This window comes from Pelodiscus sinensis, chromosome 1 (genome assembly GCF_052426305.1).
Source record: "Pelodiscus sinensis isolate ZL-2025 chromosome 1, ASM5242630v1, whole genome shotgun sequence".
In the NCBI taxonomy this organism is placed as follows: domain Eukaryota; kingdom Metazoa; phylum Chordata; order Testudines; family Trionychidae; genus Pelodiscus; species Pelodiscus sinensis.
In genome coordinates this window covers 100,228,374-100,255,016 of record NC_143052.1, presented here as the reverse complement: position 1 = coordinate 100,255,016, position 26,643 = coordinate 100,228,374, and the positions used below count along the sequence as shown (strand labels likewise).

At 46.2% G+C, this 26,643-nt stretch overlaps 3 protein-coding genes and 1 long non-coding RNA gene across 6 annotated transcripts in view; 2 read left to right on the top strand and 2 right to left on the bottom strand.

Moving 5' to 3' along the window:
• The window catches only part of GLT8D2 (glycosyltransferase 8 domain containing 2), a 37,225-nt gene extending 35,215 nt beyond the window's left edge, over nt 1-2,010 (bottom strand). The window contains exon 1 of the mRNA XM_025178897.3: nt 1,986-2,010. The gene's annotated coding sequence lies outside the window, so the exon portion shown is untranslated. The remainder of the gene's footprint in view (nt 1-1,985) is intronic.
• Nucleotides 1,176-5,017, top strand: LOC149525609 (uncharacterized). The gene is made up of 3 exons (XR_016350588.1): nt 1,176-1,713; nt 3,848-3,936; nt 4,183-5,017. It is a non-coding gene; the product is annotated as an uncharacterized LOC149525609 (long non-coding RNA).
• A 433-nt stretch (nt 5,018-5,450) lies between these two features.
• Nucleotides 5,451-19,695, bottom strand: LOC102450931 (early activation antigen CD69-like). Of its 3 annotated transcripts, none has more exons than XM_006138004.5 (5): nt 19,314-19,691; nt 18,588-18,686; nt 12,277-12,434; nt 7,082-7,185; nt 5,451-6,209 (listed from the first exon to the last, which is right to left on the bottom strand). In XM_006138004.5, the coding sequence occupies exons 1-5, from the start codon at nt 19,606-19,608 to the stop codon at nt 6,092-6,094; spliced, it is 774 nt and encodes a 257-aa protein (XP_006138066.2). In that variant the 5' UTR covers nt 19,609-19,691; the 3' UTR covers nt 5,451-6,091. The 3 variants fall into 3 exon arrangements, with proteins under 3 accessions (XP_006138066.2, XP_089637827.1, XP_089637830.1); XM_089781704.1 differs by lacking the exon at nt 5,451-6,209 and adding an exon at nt 11,379-11,521 and having other exon boundaries at nt 19,314-19,693; XM_089781701.1 differs by lacking the exon at nt 18,588-18,686 and having other exon boundaries at nt 19,314-19,695.
• A 52-nt stretch (nt 19,696-19,747) lies between these two features.
• HCFC2 (host cell factor C2) overlaps nt 19,748-26,643 on the top strand; it is a 29,819-nt gene continuing 22,923 nt past the window's right edge. Inside the window, 3 exon segments of the mRNA XM_075938736.2 lie at nt 19,748-19,948; nt 24,914-25,062; nt 25,511-25,671. Coding sequence (XP_075794851.2) covers nt 19,783-19,948; nt 24,914-25,062; nt 25,511-25,671 — 476 coding nt within the window. The 5' untranslated portion in view covers nt 19,748-19,782.

Genomic DNA, 26,643 nt, shown 5'->3' with positions numbered 1-26,643 from the left:
GTGGGGACAGGAACGAAGAGCATCCATAAGAATATCGTCTCTCATCATGGTAGTCCTTATGGCAGCGATGATGATCACTATCATAACGAGAAGATGAATATGCAGGTGAGTATCGTCGTCTGTAGTCGTGACGATAACGAGATGAAGACAAACATGTAGGCAATCTAGGTGAGCAAGTCCTGCATCTGGTGTATGAAGGTGATTGAGAATGTCTGCGATAACGATGGGGTGATGGGGAGTATCGTCGAGTGTGTCTGCTGGAGCCAGTGTTAGTGTGAGCTTGACGTCCACGTGGCTCAGAGAAGAGCGAGGAGGATGACCTAGAGTGAGTTGGTAGGCACTTGATCAGGGCTTAGTGAGGAATGAAACCTTGAGCCCTTGGAATGGTCAGATCTTGCATGCATCATTGATTGTGAACTTGAGGGGGAGCTGTGATACTGCGGTGCCAGTGAGTAATCAGAGCATCGGCATGGAGCAACCCTGGAGGCTGACACAGCAGCACCTCAGCGCTTGTCAATTTCAGCTGGTGCAGCCGGCGCCGATGAAGAGCCTGTTGATAAAAAGCTCGGTGCCAGTGATAGCGTCAGGGAGAAGCTGTATTGAGCCGGCACTAAGACAGCCGGTGCTGCGCTCGGTGCCACAGTAGCTGGTGCTGAAAGGGATGGTGCGGTGGTAGCTGGCACTGAGCCAATTGGTGCCCCTGTGATTGCCGGTGCTGCAGTGGCTGGTGCCGCCGTTGCCGGCACAAAGACAGCTGGAGCCGGCATGGTCAGGGTCGGTGCCATAGTAATTGGCGCGGCCAGTGGCAGCATGATCGGTGCCGCTAACGCCGGGGTCAATGACAGCTCTGTTAGGGCAGGGGCACCTGCAACTGCGGGTGAGCGAGAGTGCCTGAGAGACAGAACCGGTGCGGATTCTGGTCTTGTAGGCACAGCCATTGCCCAATCTGCCCCCTTGCTAGAGGTGGAACTGGGGATGGAAATACTTAGGCTCTTCCCATGCCGCTCGTCTTGCTGCTGGAGTCTGGCTGATTTTTGACTTCTTCTTGCGGAGGCAGTCAGAATTTTTGCCTCCAATGAAGGTTTTTGTGCTGATTGTCCCTGTACCTGAGGCTCTTGTGACTGAAGTGCTTTGATATATAAGAGCAGCTTCAGCCGCATCTCACAATCCCGTCTTGCCCGGCTGGTTAAATTCAGGCAGTGTGGGCATTTGTGGGGTACATACCCCTCGCCCAAACATTTTACATACAGTGAGTGACCGTCAGACGCCAGCATGGTGTCCTGACACTGCAAGCACTTCTTAAAGCTGGAGGAAGCCGGTATTAAGAAACTGCCAAGAACATTTTTTTTTCTTTCTTTCTTTTTAAGTACTATAGAACAAACACTAACTAACTAACTCAATAACTATTAACTATTGCTGACTAATTATTTACACAATCTTCCGTAACAGATAGAGAGAAAGAGTTGCTCCGCCTGCGACCATTGAAAGGTAAGGAGGAACTGGCGGGAAGCCGGACTCAGCGCAGGCTGTTAGGCAGCGCGAGCAGCACGCGCCCCACGCATGCGCGGTCTGGCTGGACCACAGCTGACGAATCTCTGACCTGCGGCGCCGGGATGAGCCCGACACCTCAAGTGGAGCACCCATGGGGACACCACCAAAGAAGAACAGATATTTCTTAGAGCCCTGAGAGCCCAGCATGACAAGCCGTTAACGGTGATTAAAATGGAGTTGGGGGGGGGGGAGACTCTTGCTTGTACTAAATGCCCACAGCGGGTGAGCTCAATAGCAAAGTGTCTGCAGCCTCTTCCCTTCAGGGCAGAAATCTTATTCTTTCCTTTTATCTTCCCTTGTGGTATTTGGGTTTTTGTTAATTGAGAGTGGAACTGCTGCTGCCGAAGCCGGCAGCACCGGGAGAATAGCCTGTTCTCTTTCTTCCTTTTTTTTAATTTGAGTGAAACAAAGTATCTAATAAAGTAATCTCTTACTAATTGGATAGTGAGAGTGTGGAAAGCGAAACTGTTTCTGTGGAGAGATTAAGTGCCTCAAGAGACAGAGTATTCCATCTGCGCCCTGAGGCAGTTGAAGAGGGACTGAGGGGAGGAGGTTGGGCCGCGCTCAACTGTCAAACTGCCGGCAGCACGAGACACCTGCTGCATATGTGCGGCCCAACTAGCAACTGCTTAGAAAAAGCTCCAATCTGCGTCTCCGAGATTGCCCGTCAGCATATGTGGAGCACCCACGGGGACATCACCCAAAGAAGAAACACTCCTTCGATCCTCATCCCTGAAGGCAGTGAGCTCAGACAGCACCAGAGATCTAGTAGAGCAGTGTTTCTCAAACTGTCTTCCCTGGCACACTGGTGTGCTGTGAGGAAAAACAGAGTTCAAAATGGCTGCCCTTAAAGGGGCAGGCAACTTTTTTTTCTTTTGCTCAGTAATCCCCAGCCCCTTTTTTTCTTCAATAGCTTTTCCCCGGACCCCCCCCCCCTTTTTTTGCTCAACAAAAATCCTTGGTGTTCCTCATAAATTGTTTGGTGTTCCTCACTCTTTAAAAAGTTTAAGAAACACAGTATTAGAGCCTGGGGAAACACAGGGAGAAAATGGCACCAGGGAAGGTTCCCTGGACAAAGGGAGGGAAAAATGACACTTCTCATGCCTCTCCAGTACCATAGTGATAGAAATGTAGCCCTGTTAGCCTGGTGTAGCTGAAACAAAAAACAGAACAATGTAGCACTTTAAAGACTAACAAGATGGTTTATTAGGTGATGAGCTTTCGTGGGCCAGACCCACTTCCTCAGATCAAATAGTGGAAGAAAACTGGCACAACCATATATACCAAAGGTTACAATCAAAAAAATTAACACATATGAAAAGGACAAATAAAATTTCAGAACAGAAAGGGGTTGGGGGGCAAATGTCTGTGAGCTAATGATATTACAGGTGATAATTGGGGAAGCTATCTTTGTAATGGGTAAGATAATTAATGTCTTTGTTTAGACCGAGGCGTAAAGTGTCAAATTTAAGCATGAATGACAGTTCAGAGAATTCTTTTTCAAGACAGTGCTATGTGCTCATCATGTGAATGGTCCTCCACCGGTGTCGCTAACAGTGGTAGCATTGAGATTGGTGCTGCAACGGCTGAAGGCAGCACGGATGATCTGCAGGGGACCTGTTTGACCATCAGTGCCAATACCTTCACTGGTGCCGGGTGTTGAGATCTAGAAGGAGCCAGTGCTGGGGTTTGTCTGTGGAACCTTTCTGGTGCCAAGGATGCTCAGGCTGGTACTGAGGAAGTGCAGGAACTCAAGGAAGCAGTGCCAGTAGATAGTCTTGGCGCTGCAGTGCTGGAAGTGCCCGGCACGTGTCTCTTGCTCACCCTGGGTGATGGAGTTAGGAGTGGGTTGGGGGAGGGGAGGGCGAGATCTTGCCAGAGCTTTCATTTTGAGGCTGATCTCTTCTTCGCAGCCTCTGGCTGAGGGTGTTGTGACTCCTCAGTGGGCTACATAGCCTTTTCAGATAGGATCATATGGAGCTGAAGCTCCCTGTCCTTTCTGGACCTGGCTGTCAGGCTGCAGAGTGCTCATATTTTTGTGGAACGTGAGCCTTCTCTGGGCAATGAATACAGGATGCGTGACCATCTGAAACAGGCATGGGGTCATGACATGTATTGCATGTTGTTGGTAGCAGGCCTTTTGCCCTCTGTCTTCTTTCTATCCTCTCTTGTGTTTGTTAATTTTTTTAAAGGGGCTGGGGGGAAGAAATAACTCAAGCAGCTTGTCTTGCAGTCAGAGCTCCGCCACCGCTTTGCAATTCACCTCACAATGAAAAATGTATATTTTTTATAATAGGTAACTGGAACAAGAAACAACTAACCCACACTAAATTAAGAAAACAACAAAACCACACTAACTCTGCATGTGAAGAAAAAACACCTGAGGTGAGAGATGAGTTCTGTCTGCGACTGGAGGCAGTAAGCAAGGAACTGAAGGGGGCGGGGTCAAGCCATGCATGTGAGGTGCCACGGTGCAAATGGCACAAGGCGCCTTTCGCGCATGCACGGCCCAACTGACAACTGCTTGAAAAGCTCTGATCTGTGGCTCTGGGACAACCAGTCACCAACAGTGAAATACCCATGGGGACATCACTCAAACTGCTGTATTTCATTCTCTTTCACCGTGAACAGATCCACTTGTGGAGAGCCCCAATCGTGGAAGAGGGAGGTGGTCACCTCAAGGTGCAGAGCCCACTCATGGTGAGAAGAAAACTTTCTACTGAGACAGTCTGCAATCGTATTCCATAACCCTGGGAGGCAACGGGCTTCTAGCACAATGCTGTGAAGGATGCAGAGCTCCCAGAGTCTCATAGCTTCCCTGCAAAGCCCTAGGGCTCAGCCCTAGTACATGGTGGTAGTGTTGTCTGTGATTCAAGGTGAGAAACACCCCACGTGCATTGCTGATTGCCCTGAGCTCTATTTATGTGGCGCGACCTCTCCTGTTGGACCACACCCCTTGAGTGTGAAAGGGTCTCCATGTAGGCCCCCCAATTGCAATCTGAAGCATTGGTCACTAGCTCCCTTGAGTGGGGTTGAGAATGGTATGGAATGTCTGACATGACACGTTCTGTCTTTGCCAATCATTATAGGGCCCTCAAAACATGAGGTGACTAACCACCCTTTCAAGGGAGTACTTGGCTGATGCATACACCAATGCTAGCCACAGCTGAAGGGCCCTCATCCTGAGTCTGGCCATAAGGACAACATATGTGCAAGTGGCCATATGCCCCAGGATTTGCAGACACACCCTTGCAGTAGTCATGGGTATGATGGCAACCCGCCACAGGAGGGAGTTAGTTAAGCCCTTACCAAAGAAAAGGCAGGACCAGTTCCTAGAGAAGTATCTCAGGATAGCAGTGCAGAGCAGGCTCTGGGGGGCTAGAGAGGGGCTCTAGTCTAATACCTGCCAGGCTGCTGGCTTTGCTTCAAGGGCCAGGAGGGTGTAAAGAGTCATAGGGGAAGTGGTCCAGGGAACTAGAAGTAGTAGAGAGATGTGACAGGCTGTAGTCACAGAAGAACCCTTGAGAGTAAATAAAAGTAATTAATAAACTTAAAAAAACAACAACAAAAGCTCTGGCACCATTTTATAGACTAACAAAACATGTAGATGGTATCATGATCTTTCATGCACACAGTGCACTTCTTCAGATGACCAGAGTTATGAGTTTAGGATGTGCATACCCAAAATAAATAGGGGAGAAGGAAAAGGGGGTATGGTGGGGGGGGAGAGAGAGGGGGAGAAAAAGGAAGGAAAGAGAGAAGGGGGCAGGAAACAAGGAGCAGAGGGAATGAAAATATCAAAGGGAAAAACAAGTAGGCAGAGCTGGTGCCTATAAGCACCTGAAGATTGGAAAGGAAGCAGATAAGGATCAAAGGGAACTAACACAAGAATCCACACAGAGCTGTCGGCACCTTCATTGAATGTTAGGCAAACACTAGGATTTAAGTAGTTGCAAGCAAAAACAGGCAGAGCAAAGTAAATTACAAATTTAAAATAAACAGAAGATGCAGAGCTAGTTCTAACCGATTAAAGCTTACTGTAGATTTACCCTAAAATTGTTATTTCAGCTAAACCTCCAAGCCAGGGAAGATCTTTTAGCCCCTGGGGGACTTTGGTTTAATTCTCTTGGGAGTGTCATGCCAGCCACAAACCAAGAGCCTGAAAACTTTGAATCCTAAATAGCTTTCCTGATAGGCTGGAATTCCTGGTCAGGCCCTACCAATTAGGAAGACATGTGACTACACTAAGATCAACGGCTGCTAAGATTTAAAGGACAAAAGAGGCTGTTTACAGGTAATCACCCAGACATTAAGGGAAACAACCCTGATGACTTTCATTTTCACATTTAAAGCCATGAACCATTCCACACTCCATATCTCTTTACATACAAGAATGATACATACACCAAAATAAATTATACAGCTCCAGCAGACTGTGATACTGAGATTGATAGGTTACTTGAGGTATTTTGTCCAAAACATCTTCAAGTTATGAATATTTGTTGACTCCATGACAGAGAATTCAAATCTTGACTTTGGCTCAGCTGAACTCTTTGACACAGATCCAGTGTCTTGAAGATGTGCAATCTATAGTAATAAGTTTGTCATCGTTTAGGAATGCACAGTTCAGGTCTGGATCTTCGTTTTCCAATGGGATGCTAAGGAGAAGAAAACAATTAGTGAGAATGAATTAATTCCACTCTGAAGATAAATGTTTGTGAAAAGACAGCATCACCAATAATTTCTGCAACTCCAGATTTTGCTCCTGTCTTTAGTAGCATATCAGCAAACTAGGAATGTAAAGGGGTAATCAGTTAGCCAGTTACCAAGTAAGCATTGCCTTGCCAAGGCATGCTTACCAGGGTAACCAGTTAACTGGCCCCATGGCAGACAGGCGCAGCACTTCGTCCATGGCTGTCCCAGCTGGGCTGGGACCACTGTGCTGTGGGTGTGGTGTTGCTCTAAGCCGGGCTGCTGCAGGGGTAGTCTAGCCTGGCCACAACAGCTGTTGGCCCGTCTGAGCCCACCACACCACAAGCAACCTCCCGCCCATGGCATGCTGTGGGCAGGGGGCTGCTCCAGCCCATCTGGGCCTACCATGATGCATTATGGGGCTGCCCTAGCCCAGCTGGGCCAGAGCAGCTCCCTATCCACGGCACAGTGCAGCAGGCCCTGCATGGCTGGAGCAGGCTAGTTAACCATATTGTATAACTGGTTAACATTTTAAGCAAGATTTTACATCCCTACAAACAATCAACCTATATTTTTTGCAGAAGTTAAATGTCTTGAAGAATTAAAAAGAATCACATACAGTTTCTTAACTCTGCTTTGACAGCAACTCATTTTCTTTTTGCTTTCAATCAGACATATGCCAGTTGCCAATACCCTTCCCCAAGTTTCTAGTCACAGATGAAAAAAACTTACACCTTATTATTAAACAGAGATCCGTCGACCCACTGCCATATTTCTGCTTCTTTTTGTAACCCAATCCCCTTCCCCAAGTTTCTAGTCACAGATAAAAAAAACTTACACCTTATTATTAAACAGAGATCCGTCGACCCACTGCCATATTTCTGCTTCTTTTTGTAACCCAATCCAATAGTAATAGGTCTCTCTCAAGCGCTTGATATTCTCCTGTAATGAGAATAGCAGAAAATATAGGTCCATGCTAAACTGAACTTTCCCTCTCATGCAATTTGCTCTACACGGAGAACAACAGAAACTTCCACTGGTTAACTAACTAACTAACAAACAAACCCTTGCCCATTACCACCAAAATAATCACTCTCTTGGGAAAAGTTTCCCCAGGCCATAATATGTTAAAATGTTTAGGAAAAGTAGATTCCTGGCAGCTGACAAAAAAATGTGCAAAGCAGGATTCAACAAATAGCAGCTAAAGTCTCTGCACAGCGAATAAACTTACCACTCTTACCGGGGTTTCAGGGGCTGGGAGCTGGAAGTCAACTAAGATCACAAAAAGCCACTGTGTGCTAATTATTCATTCAAGAAGCCACTATTAATATGAAACATTCCCCCTCCCCCTCTCCACTCATTGCTAAGTATCTCTGGGGGGAATGACAATCCCTCAAAAATAGTAGTCAAGGTTTATGAATATTGACTGTTGGCATTGTGACTTGAGGAAGTGGTATTTCCAATGAAGTAGACTACTTATTTAAAAAAATTCAGAGGATTAACTTCTTCCTGTTTCTAATCTTATGTCCAATAAGATTTCTTTTGGAATCCATTTGCTTCCTTGTATTCTGACATACAAGCCCTGTAAAATACTGAAAAGCTCAACTATTGATAAGTGCAGTTTGAAGACTGCCATTGTCTTCACAATTGGAATTTAAAAAACATATATATATTTTGAAGGGAAAAACTTGGACAATAATTCACAAAAAGACCTGTCATTTCCATGAATAGCAGAGGCCAATAAGATTGTTTCTACACGGTCACCAGTTTATTCCAAAAGTCCTCAAAGCCCCAGCTCCCTGGCTACCGTACTTTCCTGCAAATCTTCACAAATTCCTCTTACCTTATTCAACGGCTATTATTCCAAAAGTTGCATACCAATGCCCATACTTTTCTCTGGTCTGCACTATAAGCTTGGATTGTCTTTTTATTGCCCATGAACGGGAGAGAGGCAGCTAGAGGGCTTTTACATGTAAGAATTATTTGAAAAGTTTTTCAGCAGGCTCTCACCCTTTAAATAATGCAGTTTCTTGGTTGACTGATCCCAAAAGCACTATTAGTTCATTTACTCGATCTCCAAAGGATTAGAGAAGGACTATCTCCTATAGTTCATTTTCTAGAGTTTTGTAAAAATCTAGTTTCAAGGCTCCCAAGCAATGGTGCTGCAATCACTTCCCTTTGGGAAAACTACTCCATATCCTTAGAGCCCTGCAAATCTGCAGATATCCTCAAATGAAGATATCTGTGGTTCATTTTTGTTGATATAGATGCAAATGCCGATACAAATTTTGTATCTGCACAGGACTCTACATATCCTATTATACCCGATACCTAAATATTCAGTTTCCACTTTTTAAAAAAATTTCATCCCATTACCAAGGACTCCACTCTGAGCTTCAATTGTCCCGTAAGATGCAAGTAATTGATTTCAACTAGAATCATTAATATTCTGTAGAGCAGTGGCTCTCAAAGTGCAGTCCGTGGATCGCAAGTGGTCTGTGGCTGCCTCTCAGGTGGTCCACAGCTTGAGCTCAGCCCCCTTCCTCCTCCCACATTGGGATAGAGGTAGCTGGAACAACACTGGAACCAGTGAGCCATGGCTGGGACTGTCACCCTCTTCTTGCTCTTTTGGGGGCACTGTCACTGGCTCCCAGGTGTACCCAGCCAATGACAGTAGGGGGCGGGGCAGCCAGGCTTTTGCAAGCTGGGGCAGTGTAGCCAAACAGGAACCCCCCTGTAACATCCATTTTTGATTGCCTGGATATGCAGGCTGCTGTGACCATGAATGGCTGTAAACAGAGATATGCCAATTGCTGACCAAGAGGCTGCTGAGGAGCGCCCTTGACTAAAACCCATATTGATACGAACACACAGCCGTCCGCGGGGGGGAGGAATCTCTCGCCCAGTAAAAAAATGTCTCGTACTCACAATTTAGTTCTCTCTCTTGCAAGTGTAAATTAAGTTGAAACTTGCTTGTAAGAACTGGCACCACGAAACGAACCAACACAATTTGGCATCTTAGATAAGATAGAGGATACGGGCCCCTATGGGTATAAAGATGGGTCCAGCAGCACATTTACTCTGAGTGTCAATCTACTATCTATCTGCTGGTTGGGTTAGGTGTTTGACCTCCCGAGGTTCCACGGGGACGCCCACCTCGTATTCGTCTTTCCTAGGAATTGATGGACCGGCCCTTGCTTGACCTGCTGGAGTCGAGAGGCACAGAAGGGGGTAAAAATTGTCCCTGGATGTGGTCCTTTGTCTTAAGTGTACACATAGACTTAGAGCTCTTTAAAGATTAAGCTGTCACTTGGTACCATTATTTCTATTTTCTATCTTTATCTTTTTGTAACCATTTTTTTAAGATCTATATTTGCTAGCAGTTAAGAAATAGAGCAATAGCCACTGTAACCATATGATTTATAAGCTTCTTTAATAAACCTGTAACTGTTTCAGTTTTAACCTGACTCCTTCAGTTGCTGTAACAGAACCAAGCACAATTTAAAAGAACTTCAGCTGGGCAGAAGGGACAGATATAGGAAGAGCTTGGGCGTTTTGGATCATGTCACTCCCAGGTGACAGATCCGTTGAGGCATCTCTCAGTCTTTCCTAGACTGCCCGCTGCGAAGGGAACCTGTATCCTAGCAGCTGAAATCTGAGATGTAATAAGCTCTTCCTATAAACTCTGCGGTGTCTGTCAGCCTGTTGGCTGCCCTCCGCGACGGGACCCCGGTCCTAGCGGTAAAGTCACGGACGTTAAACCTTTTCCCGGTAACTAACTAACTCACACACACACACACACACACACACCCCTGACCTTCGGCTGACAGGCAGGATCAAGCAGCGCAAGGCTTGGAAAAGTTGTGGCTCTGAGCAGCACTGCAGGCAGCGAGAGGCAGAGCTCAGCCCCCAGAAGGGGCATTACAGGCTGGGTACCCCAGACCTGCCTGTGTGGGGAACTAGTGGGCACAAGGTCTCTGCTGCAGTGAGAGTTTCTGGTGTTGTGTGGGCTGCCTGCGTGCGGGACTTGGCTCCCAATGGGCTCCCACAGCACCTTCTCTGAAGACTTTTGTCCCAGCAGTGGACGCCTAAAGTTTTAGCCCAGCATGGGCTGCAATGCAGGGCCTCCTGGGGCCAGGCTGACGCAGACCTGACATCAGAGTAGCACCTGGCATGAGGACAGGCTCCATCTAGGTGCATGTGGGAGCCTGGCTTGGGTTCCAGCACGGTGTGCTTGCTCCCATGCCAGGCACCCCCTCCCTGCACTGGGACCTGGCAACTTGGAGCAGAGTGGCTGAGATTGCAAATCACCGGTAACACAAACACATGCTGTGCAGCAGTTTCCCTGCTCCTCCCACAGCCTCAGTCTGGAGCGGTGGGATCACTGAGAGACCTGGAATCTTTTCTTACTGATGGGAGCATGGAGCCATTTGCAAGTCGGGTCTGGGAGGGAAGGATGGGGCTCCAGCCAGCCCAGGCTCCTTGCTGCATAGGGGGGAAAAACTGGGCGGTGAGTTCTGCTGACTGCAGGGTTTCCTTGCTGCTGCCTCTGGCTGGCCAATGGGAGCAAGGAGGGGGCGCGAAGCCAGGTAAACATCCCCCCTCATGCCCAGACTTCCACACCCCAATCTCACCCATTCACCCCTTTCCCCCACCAAGACCCCACACTCCCAGCTTGCTCCTGCACCCTTCCTCTGGGCCAGATACTCTATCCATAGTCCAGTCATGTGCCCTCTCTCACTCCTGCACCCTCCCTCCTGGCCAGACACCTATCCCCACCCTGCTCCTGCAATCCACAGTTGCTCATGCACCCTCCCTCCTGGCCACACACTGTACTCTCCCTTGCCTGGCTCCCTCCCCCCTGGCCAGACACCCTAATCCCAGCCTGCTTCTGCACCCCTCCTCCTACTCAGACCTCACACCCTCACCTGCACCCTACCTCCCATCCAGATCCTGCACCCCCTATCCTTATCCCACTCACTGGCAGCCCAGTCCCACACACTGAACCCCCCCATTTTTGTCCCCATCCAGAGCCTAAGGGGATCCCCAAAATCCACTAACTCTGAATCCCCAAAAAAGTAAATCTGTTCTATGGGAAACCCTGAACTTCGGTCTTCCCTGTCCCTTCCCCGCACCCAGTGGGGCTGGAGTGTCGGAGTAGTGAGGTGTGTCAGTTGAAAGCCACATCAGTGAGGGTTGGAGGTTTTTGGAGGAGTTGTTTTCTTCTCTCTTGTGCAGTCCCCAACTGCTTTTTCTGTGGGTCAAAGGCTCCCCACATCTGCCATAAACAAAAAAAACATCGAAATCTTTTTTCTTGGCTATTAATTAGTATTTTACTTTATTTAAAGTGAAGTTTAATAAACTAACATGAGAAAGTTAAAATGCTTAATCTGTTTAATGATTTAATTTAAAACATTCTCCTTTGCTGCAGCACTAGCAAAAAGGCTTGGTGGGTAATTAAGTAACTAATGGTGAGTTTCTATTAGCAACTGTTGGTCCATGGAAAGGTTTACATTGAGCCAGGTATTTTTGCATTGAGCTAGATACTTTTTCACAGGCAAAAAAGTTTGAGAATCACTACTACAGAGGGAGACTCGGACCTCAGATGCTTAGCATATTTTCTCCTCTGAATATTTTGTTCCTTTATTTTGCAAGGAGATGTAAGATACAGGATACATTCCAATTGCCTATTAATCCTCTCTCTCACCTACCACCACACTAATGTTCTCTTTTGACTTTCTGGAACATTCCCTACCATTCTTTTTCTAGAGGATGATCACATAGAGAATGACAATGTAATATTTTACCATTAGACTTTGGGTGCGACATTGTCTTGTTTATAACTCCCTTGTAGACATTTATATTGCTGTGTAAATAATCAAGAGAATAGAGGAAACCTCCAGAACAGACTTGAAGATTGAACATTCTGTTTATCTTCACTCCTTTTCTACCTTTCAGGAGGATCATTAGGTATATCAAAAAAAATCAGTAATGGGACTTGTTAAAACAGGTAAAATAGTTTGATGTTCTCACCAGTTGTTGTTCCTCTTTTATCACAGGAAGTGTTGAGCCATGTGAGATGCAGTACTCTTTACTAGCCTTCCAGCTCATTGTGTTAGTGGAAAAATAATAACATTTACCATTAAAACCTATCCAATCTTCTGCACACTGCCAGACCACTGAAGGAGTTCCTGGAAGACATAAGGGAAACAGCACTGTCACATTCTAAGATTTGTTATTTTCTCCTTAGCCATCATATTACAAGCCATTGAGATCTAGTAGAAAACCTGACCATCACTAAATCTCAATCTGAATATTTCTGAAGTTCCAGTTGAGCACCCATTGTCCAAGATATAATAAACTGAAATATCTGTAGAGTACAAACAACCTACCTTTGTCTTGCAATTTCAAAAGGACATAATGTTCATTACAGAGGGCTCTGCTATTTCAGTGATAAGGTATGCTATGAAAACTAGGGATGTTAAAATTAATCAACTAATCAAATAGTCAATGGAATTTCCATCGACTATTCAAATAGTCGATAAGAGCACTTCCACTTCGAAACATAGCAAGATCCCACCTGACCGTTACTACATTTCAACGGTGGAAGTGCTACGCAGCGTTCTGCCTTTGAAATGTACAAGAGCCCCAGCAGGGGCTCTTGTGCACTTCAAAGATTGAAATGCTTTGTGGAACCCAGGGCCAGTGGCATCCCTCGCTGAGCCTGGGCTCTGTGTGGTGCTTCCACTTTGAAATGTACAGGAGCCCCAGGGGGACTCCAGTACATTTCAAGGTGGAATGCCACTGCTGTGCCCTTGCCCCTCCCACAGAACTGGAGGGAACCGGCTTTTAAGCCGGCTCCCCTCAGCACTGTTCCCTCCTCCCCCATTTGCTGCCTTTCTGATAGAGGTAGTGGGGAGGGCCGGGAAGGAAGAGCGAATAGTCGACTAGTGTGTAGACTATCTGATAAACTTTTGCTTATCAGACACTCAACGACTTGCTTACATCCCTAATGAAAACCCAACAAAGATAAGACTACTTCCTGCAATGTTGCTGTGTGTTAAACAGTTGCCACATACTACTTACAGTGACAGCAAAATTTCACTGGTGGGAGAAGTTCAGAACTCCCTCTATAGGAGTTAACCATTAGTGTGTGATATATTCAAAATTCCAAATAAGAGTTTGTCTTCATTGGGAGTTATTCTACATAATTATTACTGATTAGCTCTGTGGGTGACTGTTCTTATTCCAGAAGAAGAGTGCCTGATTTTTCAGAATACTTTGCATATTTTTAAATAGTGCTTTATAGGTTCAAAGAACCGTACAGATTTAATTAATTCTCACGGATGTAAATAGGCGGGCAAATATTATCTCCATTTTGTAGATAGGGAAATTTAGACAGAAGGGCAAGTCATTTTCTCTAAGGCCAGAAGACAATAAGTCAGTGGCATAGTGTTCCTCTCCTTTGAAGTTAGTAGCAGTGATGCTGTCTGCAGGCAGTTGAAGTGTTAGTCATCCCCTTTGTGCTACACACACAGATTGCAGAAAGAACAAAGTGCAGCATTTGGCAACCTGGAGCTGCAGCCAACTCTTGAGGTGTCTCCTCACAAACAGAAGAAGCAAAGCAGCTTTTGGTTTTCTTCCAAACATTTGCAGTAGAAGAGGAAGCTTGGGGAGAAGAAGAAAAGACAGGAAGAAAAAGTGTTTAAAAGTGACATGCAAAGAAAAGGGTGGAGACGTTGTCTTTGGTTTTGTTATGACATTAGAAAAAATATATTTTTCTGTTTTTTGTGTTATTCCTCTGGTAATGCGTCTTATATAGAGAGTTCTTATTCTTAGTGTTTTTCCCAAGAAAGTAAGATCTGAAATTTTAATTTAAAAAACAAAGCAGAACAAATCTCATTATGTTCTTGAAAAATGCTACTTTAAGTGAAATGATGTTAAGATAATCCTATTTCCACATAAAAATTAATCTAAATGGGGATAGGGAGGTGTTTGGTGAAAAACATTTTAATACTGTATGTACACAGCAAAGATGATTATGAAGTTTGGTTGAAATAGTGCAGTCAGAGGATGGACTATTTCCTAGGGAATGTCTTGCTACTAAAGTATCAAACTAGCATTCAGGTGAGCCATCAAGGATTAAACACGTTTACTCTCGTAGGGTGTCTACACTACAAAGTTAATTCGAACTAACAGACGTTAGTTCGAATTAACTTTGATAGGCTCTAGACATGCAAACCGCTAGTTCGAACTTAATTCGAACTAGCGGTGCGCTTAATCCGAACTAGGTAAACCTCATTCCATGAGGACTAATGCTTTGTTCGAATTAACTAGTTTGAATTAAGGGCTGTGTAGCCACTTAATTCAAACTAGTGGGAGGCTAGCCCTTCCCAGCTTTCCCTGGTGGCCACTCTGGACACCACCAGGGAAACTCTTCTGCCCCCCTCCCGGCCCTGGATCCCTTAAAGGGGCACGGACTGGCTACAGTGCCCGTGCCAGGTGCAAGCCTGCCAGCACCCAGCCAGCAGACCCTGCACCTGGCACAGCTCGAGCCAGCCACCCGCTGTCACCCAGCCCTCTGCCTCTTCCCAGGACCAGGCTGGCGGCTTCCGGGAGCCTGCCCGGGTCCGCAAGAGGCGGGCGCCCACCTGGTCTAGTGCAGACATCGTGGACCTCATCCACGACCTCCGCACTAGGCACAGGAAAGTGACCGTCTAGGGCAGGATAGCTGCCAGCTTGACCACCCAGGAGCAGGTTTGCATGAAAATCAGGGTGGTCCAGTGAGACCCCCGACCCTGAGCTTAGAATGGCTGTACTGGGTCAGACCAAAGGTCCATCTGGCCCAGTAGCCAGTTGCCAACAGTGGCCAACACTAGGGACCCTAGAGGGGATGGACCGAAACAATGACCAAGCCATTTGTCTCGTGCCATCCATCTCCAGCCTTCCACAAACAGAGGCCAGGGACACCATTTCTCCCAAACTCCATGAATTTATCTAACTTCTCTTTAAACTCTGTTCTAGTTCTAGCCTTCACAGCCTCCTGCAGCAAGGAGTTCCACAGGTTGACTCTTTGGTTTGTGAAGAAGAACTTTCTGTTATTAGTTTGAAGCCTGCTACCCATTCCTTTCCTTTGGTGTCCTCTAGTCCTTCTATTATGGGAACTAATGAAGAACTTTTCTTTATGCACCCTCTCCACACCACTCATGCTTTTATAGACCTCTATCATATCCCCCCTCAGTCTCCTCTTTTCTAAGATGAAAAGTCCCAGTCTCTTTAGCCTCTCTTCATATGGGACCTGTTCCAAACCCCTGATCATTTTAGTTGCCCTCCCCTCTCCCACCCTCTCTCTTCCGATCTCCCACCTCCTTTTCCCAGTCTCCCCAAGTTCTGTTCAATAAAGAGAGTTTCTATTTTTGAACACACTTGTCCTTTATTTTGTACATCAGGAAGGGGGGCTAGGGAGGGGTAAGTGGAAGGAGGTGAGGGAGGAATGGGGTCCGAGCCCCCGATGGGGAGGACTGGGGTGGCTCTGCGGGCTCCTTGGGGTGGAAGCTCTCCTGCAGCCCCCCGATTGACCGCCCCCCCCGGATGGCAGCCTGCGGCAAGTGCAGCCAGGCTGATGGCCGAGTGCTGTGATGTGCCGAGTGTGGGCACTCAGGGCACTCCAAGCCAAAACTGCTTTGCAAGCGGGGAACCCCTGAGAACTGTCTGTCCGGGGTGGGGGTCAGGACCCGTTAAGCACAGCCCTCAGCTAGCCTGAGGCAGCAGCTCCATGCTCTAAGTCCTATTCTGATGCCCTGCCGGCACTGCTTCTGGCCATCCTTAACCCTGGTTCAGGGTCCACTCAGTGTGGACATGCTAGTTTGAATTAGCAAAACGCTAATTCGAACTAGTTTTTAAGTCTAGCTGCGCTAATTCGAATTAGCTTAGTTCGAATTAGTGCTGTAGTGTAGACATATCCTTAGTCCACAATAAGAGACCCATGGTGGTGGCTGCAAACATTTCCATGTTAAGTTTCCACAGGATGATGAACCAACGCTTTCCAGTTGGAGTGCGCCACTCTCCTCCAGATAGCATATAGATGGCTGCACAGGAGCAGCCTTTTCAAAGCATCAAGGTGTGTGACAGACACATATAGAATATACCGGTTAGAGATGTTAATGGTTAACCAGTGGGGGCTGGAATAGCACCACACCTCCTACAGGCAGGAGGCTAGAGCAACCCTTTGGTGGGCCCAGCCCTATGCTCTTCCCTGGATTCTTGCCCTTCTTATTGAGATGGAGTACAAGAGTTAATGGTAGCTGATGTGCAATTGAATCACACAATGAGAATAAGGGTTATAAGTCAAATCAACAAAGGGTGGCGGTCAGACCTTTCAAATAAGTCACCTAACTCAGGCATCACACTGCAGCATAGTATCTGTTTCACACCCATAATCACTTTTCAAGGATATATGCGAAGCACTTCACCAGATCTTACCATCAGCAGATCAATCAGTACTGCCTAATCAACCATTTCCACATCAGATACAGTAAAACTCCAGTCGCTCGGCATCCAGTGGTCCAGCACCACCTGGAACCCGGAAGTGCTCCAGGCAGCTGGACAATTGGAGCTTCTCTGTCCCAGGCTTCCCCAAGTCAGCTGCTGGTCAGTTTCAGCAGCAGCTGTCTTGGGGATGCCTGGGGCAGAGCAGCTGGGGTGCTGCAGTGTGGTCCCGCAGCGCTGCCCCCCCATTCCCTCCACCCCACCCCACGCCAGACCATTCATAGTCCCCCCCCCCCTTCCGATAATCTGGCATATCCGATAGTCCGGCACCCCCTGGGTCCTAAAGGTGCTGGATTATCTGAAGTTTACTGTACTATCATTCTGTGGTGAACAGGATGGGAACAAGTTGCTCCCTTTGTAAAAAAATCCCTTCTATGTCACTCATCCAGATCAGAGACTTCCTGGTTGAGAGCTGCCATTTTATCTCTGGAGCAAGTTCAATCAGTTCAGATGAGGGATGGTGTGCAGGAACAGCCCTCTGTGCAGATGAGGTGCACCTGGAGACACCATATACCTAGTGAATGGCTGTTCATCTTCTGCTGGTCTGTCAGGACTTCATTCTGCTGACTCAAAGCTACTGAATGGCTAAAATAATGTTATGTCTACTTACCACTTTTGACTGATTTATACATTTCTGTTTTATCCCCCTACTTTATATTTTTAATCTTTTCACATCTTTATTGTACCACTTCTGCATTTGCTAATAATGGGCACTACCCTAACATGCATAGCACATGGTTTTCTAAGGCTGAGACTGTACTTGATTGGTTTCAGTATTGCAGTGTTTCCCAAATGGTGTTCCAAAGTGAAAATAAGGGTTCTGCAAGAAAATGTCATTACAATAACATTTTATTTTAAAAATAATAATTAATATTAAAGCATTTATGAATTTTATTGAAAACAATTTTCATTTGTATTGATTTCATGACCTTGTTTAGCATTTGTTTATTATTATCCTTACTTATTTGTGGACTACTTTTTCAGCTCCATATACAAGACTGTTATTAGGAGTTCCAAAAAAGTCTTTCAAATTTAAAAGGGTTCCGTGGCCAAATAAACTTGGGAAACAATGCAGTATCGTATACCAATTACCACCCCTTATAACATTCTAGTTTTGAATCCTTTCTGGTTAGCTGCACATAAAATGCTATAATAGTTTGAGGGGACAAGACAACTGAATCCAAATTAAACTAATGAGGTGAATTTCAGAAAAATTAATTCAAATGGAACTAGAATGTTTTAACGACGAGGAGTCCTGTGGCACCTTATAGACTAACTGAAGTAGTCTATAAGGTGCCACAGGACTCCTCGTCGCTTTTGCAGATTCAGACTAACACGGCTACCCCTCTGATACTAGAATGTTTTAAGTATTTTAGATCATGAATTGAAACCCATTTGAATTCTGCCACGGTTTACAAAGGAGTAGACAAAAAAATTGCCAAATTTGAACTCTTGAGAATGAGCACAATACATACATCAATAAGGAGCTGCTACAGTGAAGATTTAACTGTCTTAAAAATCACCATGTTTTAGTGAATTGAGTAAGGAGTGAAAGCAGCATAAGGTTAGGAAGCTTGAGAAAAACTGATCCTTAACATGAGATGTCCATTTAAAATCTGAACATATATCTGATAACTTTGAAGCATTATGCAAGTACCTGAGGACTTTTGGCCAGGGATGCAAAACGCTTTTTGCGTATTTGGGCAGTAGTATTAATTTTACAATCACAATCTGAGAAACAAGTCAACGATGGAATCATCCAAGGAGATGTTCTCCCCTTATTCTAAAGTCCTTACCTTTCAAAAGCACCATTGCCATGATACTACCAACAGCCACAAGAACCAACAGCAGCATATATATTAAACCATGCCAGACCTTGACCTTGGAGTTCAGACCTAAAACAAGAAAAATTAGCGCTCAGACTAACTACACTGGAGCTCATGGAATTTGAACTCATGGCCACATGAGCTGCCTTCTCTGAGGTGTGCTCACAATGCTGGTCACCTGAAAAATGAAATTCAAGTTTTCCCAGGGCTTTTCCAGTTCACCTGGAGAGTAGTAGAGGTGCAAGGTCTGACCAGAATGGTCACAGCAGGGCACTGAGAGATGCCTCCTGGGGACCAAGAACATTGACTCTCTCAACACTGGGTTTGCACTGCTGTACATTCAATCATGCAAGGTCAAAATTTGTATTACTCCTCATGAAAAGCAGGAGTCCCGACATGGGCTTCCCTTAAAGATGAGGGAACAGGCTTGGCAGCGTGGACACATGGTTTAGAAAACCAACCCTACGCAGCTAATTTCGACCTACACCTCCAGTGAAGAAGACCAGGCCGCAGACATTTAAAGGAGCAGCTGTTCCTAGAAGCAGGTATTCAACTCCCAGCCACTTAACCTGTGCTGGTCCTCAAGGGGGACCTGGTCCCATTTCCCACGCCCTCCCCACGGGAGCGGGACACCCACCCCCAGGATGGGGGCAAAAGTGCCCTCCTCCCCCAGAGCTGCTCCCTCCTCTCGCCTACCACAGCTGCACGTGTCCTTCCTTGGCGGACCCGAATCTCCCGCGGGGCTCGGCCCCTCCTCCGGCCTCTCCTCGCTCTGCGGGACGGCGGCTTCCGAGGCCGGGCTGCTGCAGCAAGAGAACTCGGGCTCGAGCTGTCTCACCACTTCCGCGTCGATCTCCTGCGAGTCCTCGCACGGCTGCGGGGACGAGGAGGCCTCTGCTCGGTCGGTGCCATAGCCGGAGTCCGGGCACTGCTCTACCGGGCCCTTCTGCCTTGACAAGGGCGTCCGTAGCTCCATCCCCGGAGACTCCATCCCGGCCACGCAGAGGCGGAAACAAAATTCCAGTAGGATTCAAATGTCGCGCGCTCCCCTGGCGTAACGTCTGACGTCACCGTCGGGTAAAGCGGCCTTGACGTCGCGGCGCGTGCAAGCCTAGCTTCGTTCTGCCCTGCCCCCGGCGCGGTGTATTGTGGGAGTGGCGGCAAGATGGCGGCCGCCGCCGCTGGCCTGAGCTGGAGGCGGGTCCCTTCCTCCACCGGGCCGGTGCCCCGCTCGCGCCACGGGCACCGCGCAGTGGCCATCCGCGAGCTGCTGATCATCTTCGGGGGCGGCAACGAGGGCATCGCGGACGAGCTGCACGTCTACAACACGGGTACGGGGCGCGGCCCGCTGCGGGCGGGCGCGGAGCCGGGCTGGGCGCGCGGCGACCGAGGGGAGCGCTCAGGGAGGCGTCGGGGCGGGTGCCTGTGGGCCGGGGGGGGCTGAGGGGTCGGGAGGGACGTTTTCTGTCGCCGCGCCTCTGATGCCTGTGGGGTTGTAACTCTCCCAGCCCTGCGTGTCTGTAGCGTCAGCAAAATGCAGGACAATGTAGCACTTTAAAGACTAACAAGATGGTTTATTAGATGATGAGCTTCCGTGGGTCAGACCCACTTCCTCAGATCAAATAGTGGAAGAAAATAGTCACAACCATATATACCAAAGGATACAATTAAAAAAATGAACAAATATGAAAAGGACAAATCACATTGCAGAAGAGGAGGGGTATGCGGGGGGGGGGGGGAAGGAAGGAAGGTAAGTGTCTGTGAATTGATGATATTAGAGGTAGGGAGAGTGGGATGTTTGTGAGTTAATGGTGTTAGAGGTGATAATTGGGGAAACTATCTTGGTAATGGGTGAGATAGTTCAAATGTTTGTTGAGTCCTTTTTGGAAAGTGTCGAATTTTAACATGAATGACAGTTCAGAGGATTCCCTTTCAAGTGCAGATGTAAAAGGTCTTTGTAGCAGAATGCAGGTGGTTAAGTCATTGAGAGAGTGTCCTTTCTGGTTAAAATGGCAAGAAACTGTTTTCTCTTTGTGATCTTGTCTGATATCTGTTTTGTGGGCATTAATCCTTTGGCGAAGTGTCTGAGATGTTTGTCCAATGTACATAGCAGACGGACACTTTCGGCACATGATAGCATAGATTATATTTCTGGATGCGCAGGAATATGTGTTCTTGATCTTATAACTCACTTATAGCGTCAGCTGCTGTTGTCTGTGCTGCAGGCTGCCGAGAGAAACCTCTTCCCTGAGGTTGGGCCCTGCTGGGGTGGTGCCAGCATCTGGGTGTCGAGGCTGGATTTACTCCCCCTTCCAAAGGAAAAGGGGAATTTTTCAAATCGTTTTTATAAAGTGCCCATTTCTTCCAGCCCCTGTCACTCATCTTACTTGTGAAACTGTCATAGCCTCCTCCTTAGCCAGGGGAGGATTGGATGGAATTGACTGAGAAGGGTCAGTTGAGCAACTGAAGATCAATATATGCTGCTGCTTCCCTCATTTTCCAAATCCCAATTCTTCCTTTTGGTGGAGCTCAAGGCATTGAATGTGAAGAAGAAATAGATCTGGTTTAGAAAATTGAATGTGCCTGCATAGGTGGCAGGGAGTGTTTCCAAGCAGCAAATCCTGAAGATTAATTTTATTTGTGAGAAATGAGATGCTGAAATACTTATTGCATAGGATCGCATCGACCGGGAAAGTGTCGTAGAATTTTAATGCAAAACATAAATTGGGGAATAGGCTGTTCTGTACTAATCAGTTTTTACTTCTGGTGTTTGAGATAAGGATTCAAGGGACATACATGTTGAGAAAATGAGAGGTATACCATCATTTTACCTCTCCAGATACAAGTATTCTAGAAATATACTCAAATAGCAAAGAAATGGTTATTTAAATTTTGTGACTGCATTTAATTGAAGTCTCAGACTGTGAAAAGATTTTGAAGATAACTCATTCACAAGAGAAATGTTAGATTTTCTTCCAAGCAGAATTTTGGCATACCAGTTTGCAGATGCAACTTCACTTAACTTCACAAAGGCTGTGTCTAAACTACATCCCTTTTTCGATGAAGGGATGTAGATGAGGCACGTCGATATTGCAAATGAAGCCGGGATTTAAATATCCCATGCTTAATTTGCATAATGGCAGCTGCCACTTTTTTTTTTTTGAAACAGGGCTTTTTGAAAAAAAATCTCAGCAATTTAGACAGGGCATTTTTGACAGAAATGCCCCATTTCAAAAGATCCTGTACTCCTCAAAAAATGAGGATATTTAAATCCCGGCTTCATTTGCAATATCGATGTGCCTAATCTACATCCCTTTTTCGATAAAGGGATGTAGTTTAGACACAGCCTTAAACAGAAGCAATCAGAGCCATCCTTAGGCATATGCAGCTGTGTGGTACTCCAAATTTAGTAGTACTCTCTCTTATGTATGCATAGGGATAGGATGTTAAGCAGCTGCAGAGATCCTATCCCCCAGCTGCTCTCCCTCTTCCTATTGGCTTAGTACCGGTTCTGGTGGCCTCCCAGCCCCTGTTTGCTAAGCAAGTGCAGGTTGAGGACTCTAGAGGAACAGAGGGAGCCTGTATAGCTGGCCACAGGAGAGAAGCGAGAATTTCCCCTTCAAAGTGCTGCTTCTCTCCAGCCTGCTACGCTGCTGTCCTCTGCTCTGACCTACTCTCCTGCCACCCATGCCTCCTGTCCTGAGGCTGCAGGTGCACCTTCTGCCCTGCCATGCTCCAGAGTTGTCAACTCTCTTAGACTGGATGCTATCACAGCAAATGGCATCTGGTCCAGGAAAGTTGGCATCCCTCTGCAGGGTGGGGTGCCGGTGTTGGGCTGAGTAGGGCACTAGCCCTGGTAGGGACTGCCCTCAATGAAATCACCTAAAAAAAACCCCCTACTTTTAAGAATGTCCTAATCTACTATACTATAAATAATGCAAGAGATTTGGGAATTTATTTACATTTTACTCTGAGTATTTACAGTATTTCTTGTAAAATTAGTTTCTTAGTTTCCCCTATTGTGAGTGTGTGTATGTGGGGAGGGGGAGAATCTGACAGCAAAAAAACGAGAAAAATATTTACAAGAAGAAAATACAAATACACATATATTACTGGCAGGGGTAAATGTAGCACTGAAACTTTTTAACACTGACTAGATTTCAAATTGACAGTGTTTCTTTAAAATAGTTTTGTAATTAAAGGGTATGTGCCTTTGACCTTTATTTCATTGTGACAGTAGAAAGTTGTCCTTTTCTTTGTAAAAAGTCAATGTGGAAGTCAGTGAGTCCGATTAGCTTGAGACTTAGACAGGTTACTTGGGCCATGTCTTCACTACCGTTATTCCCTGCAGCTGTTCACGTTAGTTCAATCTCTGCAGCAATCCAGTTAACTTGGTCATACCAGCGTTAGATGACATAATGCTGAAACCAGTGTTAGAAATGGCAACTCTGCATTAAAGCTCTGAATGTTGCTAAATTCAATTAATCTGAACTGGTGTTAACAATAATGGAAAATTTTTCAAAAGGGTCTCTAGTGTCAGCATAGGCATAGAGAGTGTGATCTAGAAATTAGGGATGTTAATGTGACTACATGATTAACAGATATGCCTAGGTTTATCAGTTAATCTATTGATTACATGCATTCTTCTCCCCTCTCCCCCCTTACTTCCTGTGATACAGAGGCAGCAAGAAGGGTGGGAGCTGGTTTCCCACAAGCACTGGATGTCGCAGAGGTGCCTGTTTCCCCCCACTCCCATGCGCTGCTGCCTCTGCATATGCTTATTGGGTAGTCAATTACTAACTTGACTAGTCACTCCCCTTCCCTTGCCTTCCCTTCCCTTCCCATTCCTGAGAGAGGCAGAAAGGGGGGGAAAGCAGGAGCAGGTGCTGGGGGGAGTTGTCTTAAAAGCCAGTTACTCCCAGCACCATCTCTGCGTAGGGCAGTGGAGGCAGAGGTGCAGCTAGGGGGACCCAGTGCGAGCTAGGAAATGGCTGTCTCAGCTCGCACCAGGTCCCCCAGCTGTGCCTCTGCTTTTTAAATGTATTAAGAACTGCCAAGTGCAGCCGGGGGAACCAGGCATGAGCTGGGACAGCTGATTCCCAACTCGTGCTGGGTTCTCCCTGGCTGTGCCTCTGCTTTTGAACCGCCGGGTTCTTAATACATTTCAGAAGGAGAGGTGCAGCGGGAGGTACCCATCATGATTTGGGACAGCTGATTCCCAGCTCACACTGGGTTCCCCTGGCTGTGCCTCGTCCTGGCAGCTCTTAATACATTTAAAAGGCTGCAATGGGGTGAGTCCATCGACTATTTGATTAGATGATTAAACACAATTTAACATCCGTAGCCCAAATAAATCTGTTTAGCCTTTAAGGTGCCACAGGACTCATCATTGGTTTTGCAGAATTCTAATAGATTGGTGAGATGCAATTTCCCTTTATGAAAGTGATGTTGACTATTCCTCCCCACATTGTGGTCATTTGTGTATCTGATTTAATTTTGTTCTTTGCTATGGTTTCAACCAGTTTGCCTGATATAGAATGTAGGTTTTTTGGCCTGTAATTGCCAGGATGAACTCTAGAGCCTTTTTTTTTTTTTTTTTTAAAGTCGTGTTACATTAGATATCCTCCAGTTATCTAGTACAGAGTTTGATTGAACTGATAGGTTACATGCTTAGTAGTTTTGCAATTTGAGTTCCATCAGAAATGTGAGTTCCATTTGGTCCTGGTGACTTTACTGTTTAATTTATCAAATTGTTCCAAAACCTCCTCAACTTGGGACAGTTCTGCAGATTTGTCAGCTGAAAAGAATGACTCGGGTGTGGGAATCTCCCTCACATTCTCTGCACTAAAGACTGATGCACAGAATTAACTTCTCTGCAGCGGTCTTGTTTTCCTTCATTGCTTCTTTAGTACTTTGATCATTAAGTGGCCCTCTGATTGGCAGACTTTCTGCTTCTGATGTGCTTAACATTTTTTACTATTAGTTTTTGTCTCTTCTTCTACTTGCTGTGCAGATTCTTTTATGGCTTAACTAATTATAGTTTTACAGTTGACTTGCCAGAGTTTGTTGAGTAACATCTGTTTCACAAAGCAGTGATTAATGTGGTGTTTCTATCAGTTGACTCCCTTTTTATTTTATAACCCCTTTATTACTGTTAACGGTTCCCATTGAGAGCCACCTAGAATTAATAAAGAAGAAAATTGTCTCTTGTGTGTCCCTCTATTGATGGTGAAGTTGTTAAATGAACATCAATTATTTCTTTGGGTGTTAAAAATATATATATTTTTATAATATAGCTACAAATCAGTGGTTTCTTCCTGCTGTTAGAGGAGATATTCCTCCAGGCTGTGCAGCCCATGGATTTGTCTGTGACGGCACCAGAATACTAGTGTTTGGAGGAATGGTTGAATATGGAAGATACAGTAATGATTTATATGAATTACAGGTAAGACACAATGAGGACCTTTCAGTTTTAAAGATTGTTGCATTTATCCATTTTGATAAAAGATTCTGCTTCTATTTAAGTGAAATAATACATTACATTAGAAATTATCTGACTGGCTAGGGCTCTTAGAAAGCTGGCCTGGATGAGCACTGTGTGTTCTGTTGAGGAGAAAATATAACTAAATCTTGAAAACAGGTCATACAAATGAAATCATTTAATCTCATTATATTTGACTTTATCAATTTATTATCAATTGTTGTTTAACTTTATTCCTGTTTGCATTAGGAGGATACCAGGAAATAGTCAATAAATTAATAGTTAAAGATTATGCAGAAAATATGCAAAGAATAGCCAATGATGGTATTATCTTGACTTTCAAATTATATTTATTGATAGTATATAAGTAGATTTGATTTCTTGAAGATGTCTTTTTTTCTCTCCCTTTAAGGCAAGTCGATGGCTGTGGAAAAAAGTAAAACCTCAGGCTCCTCCTATTGGTTTGCCACCTTGTCCTAGACTTGGTCACAGCTTTTCTTTATATGGTAACAAGTGTTATTTGTTTGGTGGCTTGGCAAATGAAAGTGAAGATTCAAACAATAACATTCCCAGGTATGCTGACTGGGTTTGATCAAAATATCTAAATAATAAATGTAACAAAACACAAATCAAAAACTTTGAAACTGTTAAATGAAGAAGAAAATCTTTTCATGTCCCAGATGATACAGTGATGGAGTTACTAGAAGTACATGTTACAGTAGACTTCCGATAATGCGGCACCTTTGGGACCCAGGGAGTGCCGGAGTATCAGGAGGTACTTCAGCGAATGGGCTGTGACGGGTCTGCCAGGACCCGCACTGCAACCGGTGGGGGAGAAAGGGGTCGGCGGGGAACGGCGCGGCGAGGGGTGAACCCTCCCCTGTTTTGCAGGGAGGTGGGGAAAGCTCCGCGTAACCGCTGGTGACAGTCCAGCTGGGGCTGCAAGTGGCAGTGGCAGATTTGGGGAAGCGGCGGGGCAGCTGGGGTGCTGCCGGGTTGGTCCCGCAGCGCCGCCCCTCACCTAAGTGGCGCTGCGGGACCAACCCGGCAGCACCCCAGCTGCTCTGCTCAGCCGCTTCCCTAAGTCCGCCACTTGTCAGTTTCAGGCTCAGGTTAGGGGTGGTGCTGCGGGACTAACCCGGCAGCATCCTAGCTCCTCTGACCCGCCCCTTCCCCAAATCCGCCGCTGCTGCTTGCAACCCCAGCTGGCCTGTAGCAGGCGGCTGCGCGGGGCTTCCCCCGCCTCCCTGCAAAACGGGGGAGGGTTCACGCCTCGCTGTGCTGTTCTCCGCCCTCCAGCCAGACGCAGTGCAGTCCAGCAGACCTGTCACGGGTATAATTCCCTTCCCCTCTCCTCCCCTTCCCTTTCCTGGCCCATGAGCACGCGTGGGGCTCACAGGACCTCCAATTGTCCGGCTGGTTGAAGCACTTCTGGGTTCCAGTTGGTGCCGGACTATCAGGAGTGCCGGACCACTGGATGCCGGACAATTGGAGTTTTACTGTAGTTAGCTTGTGTATGCTAAAGGGACTTTGTTATAATCTTCA

Excerpts from the sequence above, each read along its gene's own strand:
- LOC102450931 (XM_006138004.5), bottom strand. The coding sequence starts at position 19,608 with ATGGAGTCTCCGGGGATGGAGCTACGGACGCCCTTGTCAAGGCAGAAG. Across the intron at positions 18,687-19,313 it reads GAAGGACACGTGCAGCTGTG|GTCTGAACTCCAAGGTCAAG; the intron begins GTAGGCGAGAGG and ends TTCTTGTTTTAG. Across the intron at positions 6,210-7,081 it reads TCTCTGTTTAATAATAAGGT|CATCCCATTGGAAAACGAAG; the intron begins GTAAGTTTTTTT and ends TCTTCTCCTTAG.